This window comes from Schizophyllum commune, assembly GCF_000143185.2.
Source record: "Schizophyllum commune H4-8 unplaced genomic scaffold SCHCOscaffold_1, whole genome shotgun sequence".
In the NCBI taxonomy this organism is placed as follows: domain Eukaryota; kingdom Fungi; phylum Basidiomycota; class Agaricomycetes; order Agaricales; family Schizophyllaceae; genus Schizophyllum; species Schizophyllum commune.
In genome coordinates, this window is record NW_026089538.1 from 3948925 (window position 1) to 3968609 (window position 19685).

At 57.9% G+C, this 19685-nt stretch overlaps 10 protein-coding genes across 10 annotated transcripts; 4 read left to right on the forward strand and 6 right to left on the reverse strand.

Annotated features, from left to right (window-relative positions):
- The first annotated feature begins 141 nt into the window (after positions 1–141).
- SCHCODRAFT_02608547 (uncharacterized protein) lies at positions 142–1177 on the forward strand. The gene is made up of 5 exons (XM_050344327.1): positions 142–384; positions 440–514; positions 583–690; positions 749–772; positions 823–1177. The coding sequence occupies exons 1-5, from the start codon at positions 300–302 to the stop codon at positions 963–965; spliced, it is 435 nt and encodes a 144-aa protein (XP_050203172.1). The 5' UTR covers positions 142–299; the 3' UTR covers positions 966–1177.
- Positions 1178–1380: 203 nt separating this feature from the next.
- SCHCODRAFT_02743570 (uncharacterized protein) lies at positions 1381–3180 on the forward strand (the record flags this gene model as incomplete). The annotated part of the gene is made up of 2 exons (XM_050347174.1): positions 1381–1603; positions 1653–3180. A coding segment is annotated over exon 2 (1485 nt), but the record flags the coding sequence as incomplete, so codon positions are not given.
- A 62-nt stretch (positions 3181–3242) lies between these two features.
- SCHCODRAFT_02484782 (TLD-domain-containing protein) lies at positions 3243–3866 on the forward strand (the record flags this gene model as incomplete). Its single annotated transcript, XM_003035579.1, has 3 exons — positions 3243–3484; positions 3536–3643; positions 3704–3866. Coding segments are annotated over 3 exons (513 nt in total), but the record flags the coding sequence as incomplete, so codon positions are not given.
- On the reverse strand, positions 3819–5651 carry SCHCODRAFT_02711060 (NAD(P)-binding protein; the record flags this gene model as incomplete). Its single annotated transcript, XM_003034760.2, has 9 exons — positions 3819–4244; positions 4295–4356; positions 4417–4558; positions 4616–4706; positions 4766–4868; positions 4922–5071; positions 5134–5210; positions 5258–5368; positions 5481–5651. 9 exons carry the CDS (start codon positions 5649–5651, stop codon positions 4051–4053), a joined length of 1101 nt encoding a protein of 366 aa, XP_003034806.1. The 3' UTR covers positions 3819–4050.
- Positions 5652–6144: 493 nt separating this feature from the next.
- Positions 6145–7914, reverse strand: SCHCODRAFT_02563653 (kinase-like protein; the record flags this gene model as incomplete). Its single annotated transcript, XM_003034759.2, has 4 exons — positions 7854–7914; positions 7788–7800; positions 7027–7736; positions 6145–6971 (listed from the first exon to the last, which is right to left on the reverse strand). The coding sequence occupies exons 3-4, from the start codon at positions 7595–7597 to the stop codon at positions 6145–6147; spliced, it is 1398 nt and encodes a 465-aa protein (XP_003034805.2). The 5' UTR covers positions 7598–7736; positions 7788–7800; positions 7854–7914.
- A 1116-nt stretch (positions 7915–9030) lies between these two features.
- Positions 9031–11336, forward strand: SCHCODRAFT_01144263 (general substrate transporter; the record flags this gene model as incomplete). Its single annotated transcript, XM_003035578.2, has 9 exons — positions 9031–9222; positions 9276–9363; positions 9417–9584; positions 9639–9730; positions 9787–10244; positions 10295–10360; positions 10410–10734; positions 10793–10889; positions 10942–11336. The coding sequence occupies 9 exons, from the start codon at positions 9031–9033 to the stop codon at positions 11094–11096; spliced, it is 1641 nt and encodes a 546-aa protein (XP_003035624.1). The 3' UTR covers positions 11097–11336.
- Positions 11337–11363: 27 nt separating this feature from the next.
- On the reverse strand, positions 11364–13417 carry SCHCODRAFT_02695849 (cytochrome P450; the record flags this gene model as incomplete). Its single annotated transcript, XM_050346886.1, has 11 exons — positions 11364–11529; positions 11600–11738; positions 11789–11902; positions 11953–12127; positions 12178–12288; positions 12344–12470; positions 12518–12614; positions 12668–12751; positions 12804–12975; positions 13030–13263; positions 13313–13417. The coding sequence occupies 11 exons, from the start codon at positions 13415–13417 to the stop codon at positions 11364–11366; spliced, it is 1524 nt and encodes a 507-aa protein (XP_050203174.1).
- Positions 13418–15754: 2337 nt separating this feature from the next.
- On the reverse strand, positions 15755–16711 carry SCHCODRAFT_02042066 (uncharacterized protein). The gene has a single exon (XM_050341590.1). The coding sequence runs from the start codon at positions 16539–16541 to the stop codon at positions 15996–15998; it is 546 nt and encodes a 181-aa protein (XP_050203175.1). The 5' UTR covers positions 16542–16711; the 3' UTR covers positions 15755–15995.
- Positions 16712–17833: 1122 nt separating this feature from the next.
- SCHCODRAFT_02042106 (uncharacterized protein) lies at positions 17834–19021 on the reverse strand. Its single transcript, XM_050341591.1, has 3 exons — positions 18960–19021; positions 18683–18896; positions 17834–18629 (listed from the first exon to the last, which is right to left on the reverse strand). The coding sequence occupies exons 2-3, from the start codon at positions 18707–18709 to the stop codon at positions 18039–18041; spliced, it is 618 nt and encodes a 205-aa protein (XP_050203176.1). The 5' UTR covers positions 18710–18896; positions 18960–19021; the 3' UTR covers positions 17834–18038.
- SCHCODRAFT_02608570 (uncharacterized protein) lies at positions 18906–19554 on the reverse strand. Its single transcript, XM_050344328.1, has one exon. The coding sequence runs from the start codon at positions 19520–19522 to the stop codon at positions 19271–19273; it is 252 nt and encodes an 83-aa protein (XP_050203177.1). The 5' UTR covers positions 19523–19554; the 3' UTR covers positions 18906–19270.
- Between the last annotated feature and the right edge of the window lie 131 nt (positions 19555–19685).

Sequence of the window (19685 nt, forward strand, 5' to 3'; positions counted from 1 at the left end):
GCCAAGCAGCGCGGGGGTCAAGGTGCATACCAGTCCAGTCCTATATTGTTCACTGCAGGTAGGCCCTCCGCCTAGCAAGGTGCCTTACTCAGCGGCCTCGCCGAACACGTTTCGCTCCTCGAGGGCGTTTATTTGGGAGGCGTAGGCCACGGTGGCGCGGGTGTTAGGCGCGCGGAGGGGGAAGTATAAAGGATCCCTGAGGGCGTTGTCAGTCTTCACTATCCGCCTTACGTTCTCTCGGCAGCGTTTGCTGTATATCCCTCCGCTCCCTTCGTCAACTCTCCTTCGCTTTCTCGACGATGTTGTTCACCAAGGCGCTCTTCACGTTCTTCAGCTTTGCCCTCGCTGTGACGGCGCTCCCCACCTCTGATATGGGGGATGAAGGTATGGTGTACAATTCTCCACTATGACCATAAACAAAAGGCTCACCATCGCTCAGTCGCAGTCAACAACTCTACGCTCGTCGACACGGACAACCTTCACGAGCTCGCCACGGCCGCGATCAAGGGCAAAGGTGCGCTTACGTCCTACCCTCCAAGTACATCTAGATGTGCTCATCATCACTCAATCTGTCACCCTTAGCTACGTTTTACGACCCTAACGGCGGATACGGCGCGTGTGGCAAGAAGCTGAACAACAACGACATGATCGTGGCCCTCTCGTCCGATCGATACCAGAATGGCTCGCATTGTACGTTGACCCTTGCGCTTGCGTCCTTGCGCCATCGCTGACTATCTACTTCGTGCAGGTCACAAGAAGCTCTGGGTGCGATGTAAGCGGCGCCCTCATCCGTTCTCTTGACACTTGCTCATCGTGCTGTAGACAACGGCAAGAAGATCGCGGTCACGGTCGAGGACCTTTGCCCCGGCTGCCAGAAGAGCAGCCTCGACCTCTCCCGCGGCGCCTTCTCCAAGATCGCTAACCTCGACCTTGGCATCATTGACGTCGAGTGGTGGTTCGACTAGACGCGTTCTCAATACGCCTGCGGCTCCTCAGGCCACTCTTCTTGGTTTGTACGATTATCGCATATCTATTGGGGTGGACCGGCTGTGAGATAAAAGGGAAGGATATTTATTCGGAACGTCCTGTTGTATACCCGCTGCACTTGTACTTCTGGAAATACATGTGCGCGCCAGCTTTGCAGCATACCTATTGATGGTGTGAGCAGGGTACTGAAGATCATACAAATATCTGAGGATATAGGTACCATGTTCGGGCATCTAGAGACCTCCCTCTGTGCTCTTTGTTACCAGCAAGGAGCTCGTAAGCTGGAGCCAATGATGTTGAGGGCAAAGTTCGACCTCGAAGTCTGAATCCGGCCATCAGACGCGTGCCCATTGTTTTCCAAACATGCACCGGCTTCACTCAGCCGCCTCGTTTCGCCTCTTCGCCACGACTCCCATCGTCCCTTTTGACCTCCCGCGAAATAATCACGGCTAGGACGAACTTCAGAACCTGAGTGATACTGAGATCCTGGGATCTGGAGCTTGCATACGATACCCAGCAGTGTTGTCATCGTTGAGCAATACGCGACTCGGGACCTCAGAGCAGATACTATGTTCTTGTAGATCCTGGCCTCTACTCTTCTTACAGTGATATACTGGTGCGTGCTGCTCTGTTCTGCCTGTAGATCGTGCGCTGAGATCTCGAAGCATTTCCAGCCGACTTGAGATCAATAGACCTCCACACGATATCATGGCCTCTGTAGCACCGACGGGTTCACAGGGTGGTGCTTGGGATGATGAAGCTGCATTCGACAAGTTTGCGACGCTGTTCTCGCCAGCCACACCTCGCGCATCACCAACACCCGAAGGGAAGGCCGCGATGAACGCGCCGCCAGTCGCCCAGCGAAGACCTCCCCCGATTGCCACGTCCGACTCCGAGTTCGGCTCGTTCGTCACCGTGTCAGCCAACGAGGATCCGCTCTCCTTCATGTCCGCCTCGCCGAGCGTGAGCGCGCTCCCGCCACCCATCCAACCATCCGTCACGCCCAGGACACCTCAGGTGGCGGCTCATCCGGCAACTACCACAGGGAATGTCAAGCCAAATCATACCCGTGCAAATCCAAGTCTTGATTTCTTCGATGCTTTTGGTCGGGAGGCGAAAGAAGCGTCTGAGCGGAACAAACGACAGGTCCTCGACGAACTCCTGCTGCACGACTCAGATCCATTATCCTTCCTCTCCTCGAAGCAAGATGAAGTGTCATTTCGACAAACCACATCGCCAGGACAGCCCTTCACCGACGCACCCTCTACCACATCTCCCGGGGTGGATGCAGACGAGGAGTTCGGCGAGCTGCAGTCTAGCGCGCCACCGTGCAGCAGTGTAACGTCCTTCGGCCCCTCCTTAATTGACTTCGATCCTCTTGCCGAGCCCGAGAAGCCGCCAACACTCGCGGACGATGCTGCGTCCACCTCCACTGGCCCACACCACCATCACCATCATCACCACCATGTAGGCTCGCCGACAAGGCAGTCAACGCTCACACCTTCCACGCTTGCTCCGCCCTTAACTTCGTCGAGCTCTGTCTCGTCTAAACCGGCGACTCCGGCCATCGAGCATTCCCCAGAGTTCCCATTTCCCTCGAGTAGCCCGCCGCCGAGATCACAGTCTATGCAGACGCTCTCCGGGCTTTCGTCCTCATGGCTCTCTACCATCCGCGAACGCGGCCTTTCCTCTATCCTCCCCGCCACGCACACCCGTCAGGCGACAGACCCCGGACGCATACTACCTGGCCACCCCAATCCCCACCCGCACGCCCCCGGCCACACCCCCGCCCAGCCCGTCACCATCACCCACAACACGCCCTTCACACCCACAGGGCCCGCGCACTCCCCCTTCGCTGCGCACGTCTACATCCCGCCTAGCGGGGCGCCCGGCTTTCGCGGAGAAGCATACGACTGGGACAAGGGGTACTCCGTTGAGCTGGAGCGCGAGCTCCAGGCGTCGGGGGCATCGTCGTCGAGAGGTGTTAGTCGGTCGCCGCCGGGTACTGCGTCGAGCACGTCGTCGAGGGCGCCGGCGTCGGTGAGGGGCGTGTCCCCGAAACCGCAGGAGCCGCCGGGCGAGGTGAAGCCGGCGACGGTGGACGATGTGATCCAGAAGAAGCTGGGCGGGGTGTTACTGACGGGGCGGAATCCGAATACGGAGGTCGTACTGACGAACGAGACGGCGGATTCGGTGAGTTTACTAGTTGTTAACGGCGCTCTAGTACTGAACGTGTCACGCAGATCCGACCCTACCTTCCCGCGCTCGCGCGACTGCCTCGCACTTGGTCTTTGCTGTACTCCCTCGACCAGCACGGTATCTCGCTCGCGACGCTTTACCGCAAATGCGAAGCCGCCCTTGACGCCCGAAGAACGTCGGGCAACAACACTGGTGCTTTGGTCGTCATCAAGGATGGCTCGGGGACCGTCTTCGGCGCTTGGGTCGGCGATGGGATACACCCGAGCAAGGGCCAGGGCTTTTATGGAAGTGGGGAATCGTGAGTCGCTGGCTGAATGTATACGTGCTCGATGAGCTGACGAGCCCATAGTTTCTTATGGAAGAAGGTGGAAGGCGGCAAGTGTCGCGTGTACAAGTGGACGGGGAAGAATAACTACGTGACCCTTTGCGAGCCCGAGTACATATCATTTGGCGGAGGGTGCGTGGCCTCACTTCAGTCTTCTCTCGATTTCCGCGTCGCTCACACGGCGGTACTCAGAGACGGCCAGTACGGCATATACCTCGACGAATCGCTGTTCGACGGCTCCTCCGCGCGATGTCCGACGTTTGATAATGATCCGCTATGCTCGCCGGGCGCGCGTAAAGGCCGTGCGGTCCAGTTCGAGTGTGTGGGACTGGAGGTGTGGGGAGTGGGGGCTTGAAGCGGAGTGCGGATTAAGTAGCTGGACGGGAACTGGATGAGGTGAACTCTTGCGTGCTCATGGCTGTATTCTATGCATCTGTAACTTATTTCCTCGTTCTCCTTTCACCTGCACTCGATCACCTCATAGTATACAATTTGGAGTTGGTCAATGGTTAAGACTGCTAGTCGGGGCACACATATGATCACAGCTTCGCCTTGCTGCTCCTCTGCAGGTCGATGACAATCTTCCCAAACTGCCCGCCGCGCTTGATGAGGTCGAAGCCTTGCTCGACGGCGTCCAATCCGTCTAGAACATCGGAGACAACAGGCACGATCTTGTGCTTTGCCATGAAGGCCGTCGCGTCCTCGAGGTCCTTGCGGGATCCCATGGTCGAACCTGGAGAGTGGGTGAGCCGCCGAGAGGAGGCTTTGTGAAAAGACGCGCACCTATGAGTTTCTGATTCCGCAGAACGGCAGGCATGGTCATGGGGATCACGGGAGCTGCAGTTCTGCACAAGGATATGTGAGTGAGAGACCCGATTTGACGCGCAAGACAAGGCTGAGCGTACGTTCCGTATACCACCACCCGCCCGCCGTGCTTCAGTATGGAGCTCGTCTGTGTCAAGATATTCCCGCCGCTACCGTCAATGACGGAGTTTAGCACTCCGTTTTCCTTCTTCAGGGTGGCACCAAGTTGTTTGGCCCAGTCCTCTAGCCAGATTAGGTCAGATCGTCAGTCGGGCAGCGCGCAGAAGGTATTGCGCTCACCGTCCCTATAGTTGAAGCCTGCCTTTGCGCCGAGTCCGAGGGCACGGTTGATTTTGTCTGGGCTCGAGCTGGTCACGTAGACGATGACACCCTGCAAGAGTGGTGAAATAATTTAGCATAAAAGGTATGGGAATGTTACTTGCTGCTCACCTGAGCCAAGCAGATCTGCAGCGCCGTGATGGCGACACCGCCGCCAATCCCAGTTATCAGGACTCGGTGTCCAGGCTGGACGTTGGCGTTGACGATTGCGGCCCTATACACAAATCAGTGAGTCCTCTGTCGTTGCAGCTGAGATGAACGACATACCTCCAAGCCGTCAAACCCGCGAGCGGCCACGCTGCTGCATGAACATCGTCAAGGTGGGACGGGCTTGAAATCACCTCGTCCCTCTCGACGACGACGTATTCAGAAAATGTGCCGATGGGAGGAACTTTCCCGCCGCCGAGGATGGCGAATCTGTGAAAATGAGGTCAGAATGTGACCATCTCAAGTTGGGTAGCGCAAAATAGCAGACTTACTTTCCCTCAGGCGCTTCTGGGTCAGATTCCCAGCCGCGCATCGGAGTTAGGAAGACGCGCTTCTCCAGCAGTGAGTCCTTGGGGTCGTGCGCTGCGACGACGACGCCTGAATCGTCTTAGCGACCAGCGAACAAGACGCAGATTTGCAAGCAATTTTACCAGCCCCATCCGCGCCAAAGGTGGCCCCGAAATGGATCCCAGGGTACAGGCCTGAGACATAGGTAAGCCAGATTAGCTATCTGTCGTCGGCTGCAGAGTTTTACTTACCCTTCCTCTGCCAATGCTGGGCGCGGCGTGCGTTAGCTACCTACCGGAGGTCATTGGAAAGATGCAGGATCCACACTCACCTCCCGATGATTATACGCAGCAGCGGACATCCTCACGAGGACCTCACCACGCTGAAGTGCAGGAATCTCCCGCTCGACAATCACAGCGTCATGGTAAACAGGCTTCTTTGCGCTCGCCTGCTCCTGGATGATGACCGAGCGCGTCGTCCGGGGGATTTGGCGAGAAGCCATGTCCTGCGAGTCCTAATTTTGTCCTGCGATGCGTGATTATGTCGTGAAGGTCAAGAGCGAGAGCAAGGAGAATGTCAGAAGAACACCGCGAGAGTCAGTACGCTCGCGCAACGTCAGCAGCGAGAGCACTCCGTGGAGGTCAGAAGCAAGAGCACCTAATGACCCACCCCGAAGTCGAACTTCGACATAAGCAACATCGGCGACGCCGTGAGACCGAACCGGTAGGCTCATGACCGACCGCCGATGTATAGCACAATAATTTATGGGACCAGCCCCATGACCTATCCGCGTACAGATACCTGCGAGTACTTACATGTCCAGCACATAGTGTTCTGCACGGTGAGTACTACTACGGTGACCTGCACAGTGAGTACTACAGCGACCAGCAGCGCACTACAGTACTGGTGACCCGCACACACTACAGCGACTAGTGCCTAGCACAATGCGTAATACGGTGTCCAGCACCAGCACTCACTGCGGGCTCCAATCTGCATTAACTAGCGTCCATCCGCCCACCCAGCCTGTCCAGCAGGGCCCTATTCTTCCGGATCCGCGCGTCCAGCACGTCCCCCACAGCGCGGCTGCGGACCTCGAGCCCCTTCAGCCTCTCTGCGATGGAGTCCATCATGCGCTCGCGCGCGGCAACGACGCCGCCCGGCGGGGCCGCCAGCGCAAGTGGTTTCTTCACCGGCCCGCGCGGATGGGATGGCAAGTCGGCGGCGAGGGCGGCGTGCCCCGAGTCAACAGCGACATGCCCAGGATCGACCGTATGTTCGGGCGGGGTGACGAGGTCGCAAGAGCTGCTCGCGGCGCTCGAGGGACTTCCATTCGACGAGCTCGACTCGCCGATGACGAAGACGCCTGGCGCGACGTCGAGGCATATGTCGACCAGCGGTGACCCGAACCGTGCGAGGGCTTCGAGACGTCTTCGAGCCGAGCGGAGGGCAGGGCTGCGCACGCCAACAGGAGTGCCAGCTCCGGCGTTGTCTCCACCCCCTCCCTGCCTTCCCAGCTCCATCTCCGGCTTGAAAAACGTCTCCACTCCCACCACTCTTCCCCTCAACTCCTCCAACCCCAACCGCTTCGCCGGATCCGCCTCAAAGACACCCTTAACGATCTCGCTCACAGCCCGGCTGACGGGGAGCGCGTCGTAGATCCAGTCGGGGTCCGCGACGAAGGCGGCGTAGCAGGGATCGCGGAGGACGGCCTTGTGCCAGGGGCGGCGCATCGTGAGCATGTTGATGAGGATGACGCCAAGCGCCCACATGTCGTTCGCGGTGTTGAGGTACATCTTCGCGGGAGAGTCTTCGCCGATGCATTCTGCGAAGATAGAATCAGCCGTGAATGGTGTGCCAGACAGGTATGAACGACTAACCAGGACTCATATAATGGCTAGTCCCACATCCTCGACTGTGCGAGAATCTCTCATGCGTACTGAGGCCAAAGTCTGCCAGGTAAACCTGCCCTGTAGATTGTGAGTATAAAATGTTCTCCGGCTTCAGATCGCGGTGGAAGACGTCGTGGTCGTGACAGAACTTGAGCGCGTCCAGCAGCTGCAGGTATATCTTCATGACCAGATCGTCTTTCTGATGAAAGCCACCGCCCTCTATTGCCGTGAAGAGCTCGCCGCCGTCGCAGAGATCGAGAACCATGAAGACGTAGGGACCGGCCCGGACGACGTCGTGCAGGGTGACGATGTTCGGGTGCGAGCTGACGCGAGCGTGGAGATCGACTTCGCGCTCGAAGGACTCGGAGTCGCGAGAGCCTGGTTCGGGAGCGAGCATGCACTTGATGGCGTAGCGCGCGGAGTCCTTCGCGAGAGAGGTGTCGACGCAGCTGTAGACGCAGCCAAAGCTGCCTTTGCCTAGCCTTTCCAGAAGACGGAAGCGGTCTATAGTTCTGCCGGAGAAGTCGGGGAGGAGATCGGAGGGACGTGTCGAGGGCATAACAGATCGTCAGAACGAGTAGCGTAGGTTTAGGACGACAGAAGGGAGTGCGAAGCGGGATAAGGTCGAGTCGCAGTTCGATAGAATATTGAGATAGTGAAATAGTTTGCAGATACGAAGGAGTGGCGGAGTAGTCGTTCTAAGGGGAGAGGTAAGCAGAAGCCGTGAGGGAAACGCATGCAGGACATACCTGCGATCAGATACTATTGCGACACGAGGTCAGCGCACGACTTCAAGTCATGATACGTACACTCACGAGAATAAGCTGATAAAGGACCAGCCCGACGTCGAACCGAGAATGAGATGAGGGACGGGAGAAAGAGGCAAAGATAGGAGCTTGCGCAAACGCGTCCGGCAACAAACACACGCACATATGCGGCTAAGCACGTGGCCGCGTATCGAGATCCGTTTCCCACGATTGCTTTACTTCCGCCACCATCTCCTCCTGGCTCGCGGCCTTCGCAAGCAGCTTGACTGTTCGCGTCAGTCTAGTCTATGGGCAGTCAACATGGCTGAATAACTGCGCAAACCGCGTTGGGAAGGTAAGGGCTTATTCTCGACGGTTCCATTGTCCGATAATTCCCGGTCAATCCTTATGGACTTGTCTGTGATCGTCTCGATAACGGGACAGCAACTGCTCTGGTCCCCTTGATTCAGGCATGAGAAGCGTCAACGATGATAGGCAGTAGCCGTCTTCACTTGGTGTTGCGAAAAGCAGCGAAATCTTCACGAAATATCCCATTCCACGCTTGGACTGAGCGCTGACCCTTTTCATGGTCAACAAACGAAGAGACAGACGTCTTCAGCAACTTCGTGAAGCTTGCTCTATCTGAGCCTCAAGGCGTCCAAGTTGCTGTTTCATTACGGACTTTCGTTTTGACGATCAAGGCAAGAAAGCAACGGACTCCCGCAGAACGTTCTCGAAAACCGCGCACCGCGAACGAGCTACCCACCTTCGACCCTATTGAGGAGCCTGTCTGACTGAATATAGTGGCGCTGGATGAGCTCTAGCGGTCTTGATACGCCTTTGACGCTCTCTCGAGCCCATCTTTGGGTCTGATCCCATTTTGCATCCCGCAGATCTCGCATACGACCACCTTTTGTCTCCCGATAAAGCAACCCTTCCATGGGAATCTCAGATCATCTAGTCAAATACAAATACCCCTTTCCCCTCACGCCCGCCCGCACATAAAAGGCAGCCGGTCCTTCCAGCCATTCCCCAGTACCCCACAGGTATTTCGAGCGCCTCTTCCCCGTCGCACTCATCTCATCTTAGCCTGCTTATATGGCGCTCCTCCCTGAACCGAAGCCCGCCCTTGACAATACACTCGAGGCCTCCCTGCCGCCGGACTCTGCGCTCGAGCATGTCGAGCAGACGGTCGACGACCCCGTCGCATTCCTCGTCAACAACCCCCAATCCCTATCCGTAGCGTATGGCGCTTCAAGTACGTGTGTGCTCCCCGCGTTGCTGTACCCTTGCTCACGCCTCGATTCCAGGTCTGAAGGCCGTCTTTGAAAATAAGGCGGCCCTGCTGTGCGCAGTCATGGCGTCGTTCGGCGGGCTCACCTTCGGCTATGACCAGGGTGTCATCAGTGTCACCCTCGTCATGGACCACTTCCTGAAGGTATGCATTGTTTTTATCCACCGTAATGCCTTCCATCTCACCCCCACTCGCAGACCGTACCCGAGATCGACTCTGGTCACTCCGGCGCGAGCTTCAACAAGGGGTTGTTGACTGCAATTCTCGAACTTGGTGCCATGCTAGGTCCGTCCTCCTATCGTTCACGCTACCTTCACCGGCGCTGACCCGTCACCTAGGCGCCATGCAAACGGGCCTGCTCGCGGATAGGTTCTCTCGTAAGCGCGCGCTTATGATTGGTTCCGTGTGGTTCGTCGTCGGTTCGGTCCTGCAGACTGCGACGTATTCGTACTCGCAATTGATTGTGGGCAGATTATTGGGCGGTGTTGGTATCGGCATGCTTAGCTGTAGGTCACTCTCTTCTTTGAGCATCCGTGCATGTCCTCACGGGTTCTTCTCAGCGACTGCCCCTCTGTACATCTCGGAGATCTCGCCACCTCACGTCCGCGGTGCGCTCCTTGTATGGGAGCAAGTTATGATCGTCATCGGTGTCGTACGTCTCCTTCACCTCCCTCTCATCGCCTTGCAGTCGTACTGACTACCATCAAGGTCATCGCCTACTGGCTCACCTTTGGCACCCGCTACATCGACTCGAGCCTGTCCTGGCGCCTGCCCTTCGGCCTCCAGCTCATCCCCGGCGTCATCCTCTTCTTCGGCGCTTGGTTCCTCCCCTACTCCCCTCGCTGGCTCGCCATGCAGAAGCGCTACGACGAGTGCCTCGCCTCCCTCGCCCGCCTGCGATCCCTCCCCGAGCACGACCCGCGCGTCCAAGCCGAACACCTCACCATCCTCGCCGAGGTCGCCGTGAATAAGGAGGTCGCCGCGCTGCGCCACCCGAGCTTGGATAGTGATCAGCCGGGGAGCAGCCCGAGCATGTGGCAGGCGTTTGTGAAGGAGACGAAGGAGTGGCGGGACGCGTTCAGCAAGCGGTATATCAAGCGGACGATTGTGGGCGCGGGGGTGGCGGGCTTCCAGCAGTTTACGGGTATCAATGCGCTCATTTACTAGTACGTCCTACGTTTTCGCGATCACTGAGCATTGCTAACGATGTTCATAGCGCGCCCACCCTCTTCGCCTCGCTCGGCCTCAACGACGACACCTCCATCCTCATGTCGGGCATCATGTGCGCACCTTCCCAGCCCCCACCCCCACCCTCACTAACTCCTCCCCAGGAACACCCTCCAACTCGTCGGCTGCCTCCCCACTATCGCCCTCCTCGACCAAGCCGGCCGCCGCCGTCTCCTCCTCATCGGCTCCACCCTCCTCGTCCTCTGCCACACCGCCGTCGCCGCCATCATCGGGCGCTGCTACCAGGACTGGTCCGCGCACCACGGCGCGGGGTGGGCCGGCGTCGCCCTCGTCTTCACCTTCATGCTCAGCTACGGCGCGACGTGGGGCCCGGTGAGCTGGGCGCTCCCGCCCGAGGTCTTCCCCTCGTCGATCCGCGCGAAGGGCGTGGCTATCAGCGTGGCGACGCTGTGGTTCTGCAACTTCATTGTGAGTGGTAGATGGTCAATGCACGTGCATGGGCGGTGCTGACGCGACTACTGGCCAGGTCGGGCTCATCACGCCTCCTCTCAACTCTGCGAAGCCGTATGCGGCCTTTGCGTTCTACGCGTGCTTTGCGCTCATCAGTCTCGCGTGGATCTACTGTGAGTGGCGTCAAATGGTCTACGGTCGGGCTTACTGACAAGAACTCTTCAGTCTGTGTGCCGGAGACGAAGGGACGCTCACTCGAGGACATGGACGCCGTCTTCCACGACTCCTCGGCTCACGATGAGGCCGAGCGCCGCAAGAAGGTCTTGCAGACTCTCCTCGATGCGCGCTCGATCAATCTCAAGCCCGTCGACACGCCTTGAACGACCTCTTCGGTATCATGCGCGTGCGGCTCCCTTCGCGCGGCGTGATCCTTCCCACCTTTACGTTCAATCTAACGCCCTTCACGATCTCCGCACGTTCATCACGCCTTGCTCTGTGCCATGATGTTTTCTTCGTTATCGTGTTCATCAAGTTCATCACTGTACAATAGCTACGCATATCTACCTTATTCCTCGTGTATAGTAATCATAGGGCACAATAAATCGGGCATTCGAGGCTAACAGGCAGACCAACCTCGCGAACACACTTCAAACCACGCGCTTCTTGAACATCACCTTCGCCTTCGTGTCCGGACACGAAAACTCGTCGGTCCATTCGTTCTCTGGCCTGACGCGCGAGCCTCCTTCGAGCTGGACATCGTAGTGCAGGACGAGGTGCGCGAGCATTGCCTTGAGCTCGTTCGCGGCGAAGATGCTACGAGGCGTGTCAGCCAGCTGCTTTAGCTACGTGACGATGCAAGGATAGTCAGCTAGGAGGAGCTCACCGCCCAGGACATGCATGATGGCCGTGCCCGAAATGCAAGTAGTCGAAGTCGGTGGTGTGCACCTGGTATTTCGCTGGGTCCTTCTCGCGGAGGCGGGAGAAGCGGAAGCCATCGAAGACCTCTGGGTTTGGGTAGACGTCTAGAAAGATAGCAAGTTAGCGATCTTCGGGTAAGCTCGCCTGAACTAACCTGGATTCATGTGCGCGGCATGCAGCGACGCCGAGACGTAGGTGCCCTTCGGAAGAGTGACGCCATTAGAAAAGGTGAAGCCGCCCTCCTTCATGACCCGACGACTGAGTGAGACTACCGAAGGTGTTAGCTGGGGAAAGATGCGACACATATAGTTCACTCACGACAATTGGACTGGGAGGTTCGCCCAACCTCACGTAGAAAGCTATCAACTTTGTGCATGTCCCGTAGGCTGGCCCTCGTCCATCCCTGACGAGCGATGACTTCTTCTACTTCTTCGCGCAGGGGCGCGATGTACTCTGGCTGCGAAGCGAGGAAGAAGAGCGCATGCGTGAGCATCTGAAATGCAGGTCAGCTGATGACTGGCTTGTGTGTGCATATTCACGAACGTTGGTAGAAGTATGCACGGCTACGAAGTTGATCAGCATAATTCGCATGATAGTAGCTTCTAGGCGGTCGTCCAGGCTTTCGTGCTTCAGCATCCACGTTATAGCATCGTTCTGTGCTAGGATAAGCCTTTGGACTTTAGTTACTAGACGCGAACGCAAAACTTACGGGCACGTCCGGCCTGTCCGAGCCAAGCAATTCATCCTCACGCAGGCGATGGGCTACAAGCGACCCTAGATGTGCAGAAAGATCTGGGTAGTGCTCCCGGAATGGTGAAAGGATGTGCCCAACCAACCTGATACACCTTAAGTCATCGGTTGCAGCACATGGTGGAAGACCTACGGTTGGAGGAACGTCGGCCATTTCTTGATCCTGCCAGCGGACTGCGATACCTTTCTGGCAAATTGACTGACAGAGTCCAAGTAGTCTTGATTGCGACCTATCAGTTTGACTGTGAGCAGGAAGATAGTTAGGACGACGTGGTATACTCACATAAAGGCAAGCCGACGAAGTAGCGATTGCTCGTGCGAGTTACGATAGACAGGGCCGTCGTATATGCGGGGACTGTACACCACTCTGGGAATTGACGTTGGCGGTGTGTAGTCAGGCGATATAAAGGCGGACGCACCTTCCCCGCAAGCGAACGTTATGTTGCCCTTGAACGCGGCACATATCTCGTCATAGATATCATCGAAGCGTACGGCGATATTGCGTGTCAGCTCTCCTCGAATAACATCCTTATGGACGTGGCCTCTCGATAGACTGGCGGTTGGTCCGAGGGTATGCTTGGTCTGCATGGCCTGGTGAGCGCATAAGTGTACTGAACACGTCAGTGTGCCCGCGCTTGTACATACCTCCGACACGGAATGGAAGAATGAGAGCTCATCGGCGGGCGCTGAACTCAGCTCGTTTATCAGCTGTCGGCCGCTGACAATAACGGTCCACCCAAGACGCGCGACACGGAACATGCCGGACGGGTACTTCTCGACGCCTTCTCGTATCATCTCATTGGCATGCTCGCTGAAGACTTTCTTGCCGCGGTACGAGGCGAACCAGCCGGAAGGCCCGACGATAGGAATACCGGTCAGCTTTCGATGCGGTCAGCTCGAGAAATAATCGTCCGTGGAGAGTACGCACACTGGGAACGCTGAGATAGGTGTACGCGACGTACAGGGCTATCGCCGTCAGACACCCGACGAGTGTCCTACAGTCATCCATGTCGGGGGCCAGATCGATGCCCATGGCAAAAAGAGGAGGTGGTTAAAGGACGATCACAGGAGGGGTTCACCTCACATGCTGGAAGAGGCTTTATAAGTGAACCAGAGAGAAGGTCCGAGACGGTCAGAGGGTGCGTATAACGCATGAACGCCGCATGCTGTGTCCGCGAGTGACAGCAGCATAGTGGACATGGGGTGATCCTCGACCAGGCTATTATGAGCTGTACAACCATCGGAGCGACTGTGGATTTCTAGACCGGGATTGGGTACCGGACTTGTTTGGTTGCACCCGGGTACGGTCCTTGCGCCTTCGGAAGTGCAGAGACCGGGAAGAGGACCAGGAGGAGGACTCTCCGGCGGACCTTTTCGCTCTTCGGGCCTGTTTTTCGGATTATCAGCCGTAATTCAAGGCGAATCGTAAGCTACCATGCACACCATTTCAGACCCGCGAAGGTCTACAGCCGACTATCTGCGCATACTACCTAGCGCCGGAGTGTTTACCGGTCATATTGTAGTCATAGAAAAGCATCGCAGAAGCAGCAATGGACCAGCGGTCGACTTCCGCCGCCACCCCGCCGCGCTGACGAAGGCTGGCAGCTTGAAGGCGACAAGCCGAGAGAGATGTTAAAGCGCAACTTTACATTTTGAGGCATTTTTCACAGACATTCCTGATTATACGCCCTCTCGGCGCGAGCAGATGAAGGACAAGCGCAACAGCAGACGGCGAGGGGTGGGAAACCGTCCACGTGGGCTGAGCTGTCACACTTTGTCACGTGCCAAGTTCAACTCTGCAAATGACATCCGTACGAGCGCATCCTCAGCCTAAAATGCGGGATTTATCTGAGGAAGAAACTACTCTTGGCTATATATTGCACTGTACAACTCTCTATAGCTTTCCTCCCATTGCTGTAAATCCCTCAGCTGCCAGCTGCAAGTAGTCCGGATGCGAGGCTTATCCGCCTCGTCGTGAGTAGCAATCAGAGTCCCTACCCAAGAAGCCAGACATAACACCGACAGTGCATACGCGCTCTCAGGCGGAGGAGGCCACCAGGCGGTGAGCCTGATCCACTCGCCACTTGAACCAGCCAGGCCTGAGATACGCACAGCCACATCGGGGGATCGGGGACGGAAGCATTGACACAGCCACATCGCGACTTCCAATCTGAGGCGATTGCCTCCGTCCGGCGATGGCGGGCCTCTGTTCATTGTCTCCTCGTCCTTGTGTCGGCCGTCCTACTCGGGCTTCAAGGTTTTGGATGAGCTCTCCAGGTACCCTAGGTACTTGGAGCGGTGGCGCGCCTCCTCGTGAGATTCGCGAGCATGTCCTGAACCATCGGAAGACGACGAGCACCGACGCGGACGAGGAAGTAGCCCGATGTGCGCATAGTTGTGTTTCCCGAGGAAGTTCTGCTCGACAGAGCAGACCACTCATTGGTCAGATCGAGAACTCTATCCAGTGGATACCCTGTGCACTCGTAAGCAAGCCATAATGAACTCTGATCCGTCCGAGAGCGCCTATCCTTTTGAAAGAACTAGTGCTGGGGGCGGGAGGTACAAGCATCTCCGGCCTTTGCATCGCTGCGCGCGCCCGCCTTCCCAGCCACTCACATCGCGCCCCGACTCAAGGAACGGCGCTTCTCTAAATTGTTACATGCGCTTCTCCACTATCGCCCGCCCGCCGCGGCTTTGTTAGACGCTGAGGAGGAGGTGGTGGCGCCTATCCCATGATAGTCGTGGGTAAGGGCGCCTGTGCACTGTATGCATCGACGAATGCACTGTATGTATCGACGAGTGCACTCTATGCATCGGCGCTTGCAGTCTACGAATCGACGATCCTGCTGATCAGCACGCGCGCGCTCAGAAGGTGACGATGTCCTCATAATTACATCGACCCCATTGAGTTGTTCAATCGGCCACATCGACCTCGCGCTACTTCGCGCTTCTCGCAGCCAGAGTCCGATGTATCTAGCGCCGAGGAAGAGCTAGCGGTGCTTGCCATCGCCCGCGTAGTTCTTGCTCTCATGCTGGCTTGCCCTTGTCAGTCCGTCTGCACAGATGGCAAACAGTGGCTCGTCAGAAGCAGAGGGCGAACCGGAAGTCCATTCGAGTCGTCCATCTTGAACCGGGTTCTCGTAAATGGACCAAGCTCGCACAATGTAAAGAGAGAGCAAGGCCGTATATTGGAGAAAGCTAGGCTGTCACGAGACTTGAGACTCGATGCGCTTCGAAATTGGAGGATACGAAAAGAGTTTCGGCCAGCCAGGTTCGGGTTGATGACGCACTGTTGATTTGCGAGGAAGATATGTCGATCCTCCTGGGGGCAGTGGGACTGCTCGACTTTCGGGCGAATTGAGCAGTCAGCCAGCGGACGCAGAGCGTGAGTGGGTGACCCTGCGCTCCATATGACGCGCGGGAAAGCGGTGCAAATGGCGCTCTTCGGCAGGCTTTCAGGTCGACTCGAGAGGATAGAGCCGACAAAGGCGAGCTGGATCCGTCCGGTACAGAGAGGACGAGAGTTCGGCGCAGGGCAGGAGCGCTTTCGCGCACGATGACCACGGCGTTGCGTCGACAAAGTTATGCCCAAAAGAGGTCGGAACGAAAGCCTACTCGTAGTACTTGAGATGGTGCGAGCACGGCGTGGTGGTTGAACATTGAGCACGGTCCGTAAAGCTGTCGTCTAGAGCGACCGAAGACCCCGCGAACGTTGTGAGAGGCTCTGAGAGTTTGCGTCCACAGCGCAGACCCGGCGAGGCGAAGGCGGACAGACCGAGATGCATACGGCCGACGCGTCCGAGTGGCATCGGAGGCCGCCCCATCCTCAAGTGCGCCCTCGAGGCAATGTCCAAGGTCAAGACCGTATGACTCTCGCATGGGGCATGTCCGTCGTCTACGGCAGCATGGCAGTCTCCTCCGTAGACCGCAGCATGCCCACAAACAAGCGAGCTGCTCGCAATCAGCATGCCAGCGCCCCGCCATGCAACGAGGGCCGCCGCGCGGCGCCGCCACTGGCCTTCTCTCAATGGACGCACCCTCCTCGTCGGCTTTCGCGCGCGCAAAGCGACGACATCGGTTACTCTGGACCCGAGCGTGCTTGCACCTGGCGTAGACGGACGACGGTCGGATAGTTGACGAGGGGGCGCATATGGCATATTCAGGCACTTGCCCTCCCTGTCGATGCGCGCTGTCGCTGCCGTCGTCGCCCTCTATGGTATTATTGACGAGCCGCAAGGACCACCCGTGCGCTGCCCCCAGAAAGCAAAGCCGCGCTGCATGTCTTACGGCACCCCGTTAGCGTTGACGACCTTGGGACCGTGAGGAGTCGTAGCCACGAGCCGGTCGAGAAGAGCGGAAGTGTGACGAGATACGAAGGCGCGGGGGTAGAGAAGGCGCGCGTGGCCGTAGAAAAGGCAAGCGTGGTCGTAGAGAAGCAGGCATGTTCGTAGAAAACGCACGGAGAAGGCGTAGAGCCCGGCAGCGTGGAGATTGTAGCTCAACGTGGAGATGCAGCTCGCGGGCCAGGCCCGACGGCGCCGCCGCGGCGTTCAGGAGGAGCATACGAACATATTTTTGACCCAGTGTGGCGGCCGCTGGGGACAACGGAGACCAACGCAGTGCAAAGAAGAGAGGGAACGTGGTGACGAGAAGGAGGAGCGTGACCATGTCGAGATGGGAATGGGAAGCGTGAGAAGCGCTCATTGTGGCGCAAGCCAGACGTACGCGGTCGACACGAACGGGCGCAAACCGGGAAACCAAAGGACGCAAGCCATCAGCAAAAGATGCAAACCGTCAGCAAAGAGAAATCAGGTAGCCCAAAAGAACCTGCGCGCGTTTGTTGTGGTCTCGGGAGACCGGCTGATCGACCTGGCGAAGGGCGGGGTAAGGTGACAAGAAAGTCGGACGGAGCTGTGGACCCAGGATATTCTTTGTTCTCACGCTCACATGATCAGACGGTGTTCGTTTTGGCGGATCTATTCGTGGCGCGTTTCCTGCAAGTTCGACCTCCGCAGAGAACCTGCACTCATGGCAGGTCTGGTAGACAATTCTAGGATACTCGTGTCCTGCCTCGCGCATCGTCCACTAGCACCCTCATTCAAAAATCGTACGAGCCCGTATACCACCTCGAGGCGCGATAGATTCGCGCACGCGCCCCCAGGCGCTGATTATCTTCGACACGAGGCTCCCTGGCCGTGCGGGGAACGCGGCGGGGCACACTGTGGCGCGAGGCACTGCTCCTGAGGAGAGACATCACAGCACAGTACACGACCAGACGCTACTAAGGGCGAGAGGCACAGCACAGCAGAATATAGAGGGCGTTCTGTGGAGCCCCCGCGTTTGAACTTACGAGGGCGGGAGAAGCGGTGCGGTCAATGTCTGTTTCCTGAACTCAGCGCGTTCACTGCAGTCACGGTTGTCGGTTGTCGGTTTCATACATGACCGGACTGTGGGCGTCCGAAGGCATACTCGTAGTACATGCATGGGCGCGCCGAGGACCGGGAGCCTAAGACGATGGACCGTGCATTCTGTATACTCGTATGCTGTAGTTGTGGGCACCGTCTCCATGAAGGGCAGGGTGCGCGCATGAAAGTCGGGTGGCGCGGCGACATCGTTGGTGCTGTGCGCGCAGACAAGAAGACGAGAGCTGTGTGTCAGAGGGAGTCACTGCGCCATACCAAGGAGTCAAGCGCGCGAGCCATTACACCAGAAGAGGAAGCTCGAGCACAGCAGGGGCGCCTCACAGAGGGAGCGGCAGCACAGAGGGTCCACACGAGCGCGGCGGATGCAGACACGAGTCGGAATGGCCGTGAGTCACGACCGCCGAGAGGACGCACGGCGCGCCGCCGCGGGGGAGTGCACGTACGGTGGCTCGACTCAGAAGGCGCGGGCGAATCAGGACAAAGGCAATGCGAGTTGGGAGACAAGGGCGCGCACGCGTCGAGACAAAAGCATGCACGAGTCGGGTCGTAGCGCCGACGCAAGGCAGCGCCGTGCCAGCAGACCAGGGCGTAAGCGGCAATTCCGAGGCGACCCAGGCAGCGCATTAAGCGAGACGCGCGGCGATGAACCGTAATAACGTCGAACCAGTGATTAGACAAGACACACGCGAGTGCAGGGTGATTAGACATGAAGGTTGCATTGAGGTGATGATTAGACAACATGAGTAGCGGCGGCTGCAGAAGGAAGGGCTGCTGATTAGACATGCAGCTTGGGATCGCATGATTGACGGTGCAGCGAGGCGCCTGATTGCGATGGTCAGGCAGAAAGTATGGCGATTGATTAGACATGGACTTGCCTCGCGATTATCTCGCGTGAGGCACATAGGGTGAGCTCAGGCGTCGTGGCAGTCCAGTGAGGTCATGGTAGACAAAGATATCCGGCTCACCTCCTGCGAGCGCGTCCCATCGGCATCGATACTTCCTATGCGCGATGGTAAGCGATTGACAACCTATGCTCATTGACGGTCGTCGCGTCCTCCGCGTCCCCTTTGTTTGGTCTTGTCGTCGCAGCTGTCAATGTCACTTATGCTCTCTGGCGAACAGTGAATGTACGATCGCAGGTTGCCCACTTACTCTATGGACGCTTCTCTTCTCCTCGACACGCCTCGTTTCTCGGTGAAGCGCGGTTTCAGCGGTAGATGGGCCTGATGATCCCTGCTAGATGGCGGCATCGCAGACGCTTCAATCGGATACAAGACGCTTCAATCTAGGACAATCACCTTCCATGACTGTACAGCTCTACGCGGACCACAGCCGGAGGGCAACAACATCGATACCTTGACTGCACGGGCGGGCCATCCCTATCTGGGACCATCCAGGGAGGCTGGCGTGCACGAGGCGGTCCGGGGTGTGCACGGCGGGGGCTCGTGGGCGCGCGCCTGCGATTAGATGACAACCATGAACATATGCGACCAGCGTGGACGGCGAAGCAGGTGACGCTGCGCGGGAAGCGCGGAGGGGGAGGACGCGAGTGTTCGCGGCGCACCACGGAAAGCAAGCGGGAAGACCTCCCGCGCGCAGGGCGGACCCCGGGGCCCGTATGCGTCCGACGGTGCACGTGAGCGTCCACGGTAGAGGGTGCGCTGGTGCAGCTGCTGACTGAGCATGGCAGGACGCTGAGCAGCTTCGAGCGCCATCTACGGCCTGCTGACGGTCTGTGCGATTCGGGAGGGCAGCCGCGGTGCGTCATCCAGAGAGCGACGCCAACGTCAACGGAGGGCGGCTCGAATTCGAAGGCGGCTCAACTCGGTGGGTCGGCTCGGCTCGGGGGATCGGCTCGGTCGATGGCTCGGCTCGCCA

Coding starts and splice junctions, on each gene's coding strand:
- SCHCODRAFT_02042106 (XM_050341591.1), bottom strand. CDS start 18,709: ATGTGCCTCACGCGAGATAATCGCGAG. Junction 18,630..18,682: donor TCACGCGAGATAATCGCGAG/GCAAGTCCATGT, acceptor CATCGCAATCAG/GCGCCTCGCTGCACCGTCAA.
- SCHCODRAFT_02042066 (XM_050341590.1), bottom strand. CDS start 16,541: ATGCCATATGCGCCCCCTCGTCAACTATCCGACCGTCGTCCGTCTACG.
- SCHCODRAFT_02608570 (XM_050344328.1), bottom strand. CDS start 19,522: ATGGCGCTCGAAGCTGCTCAGCGTCCTGCCATGCTCAGTCAGCAGCTG.
- SCHCODRAFT_02608547 (XM_050344327.1), top strand. CDS start 300: ATGTTGTTCACCAAGGCGCTCTTCACGTTCTTCAGCTTTGCCCTCGCT. Junction 385..439: donor CTCTGATATGGGGGATGAAG/GTATGGTGTACA, acceptor ACCATCGCTCAG/TCGCAGTCAACAACTCTACG. Junction 691..748: donor ATACCAGAATGGCTCGCATT/GTACGTTGACCC, acceptor TACTTCGTGCAG/GTCACAAGAAGCTCTGGGTG.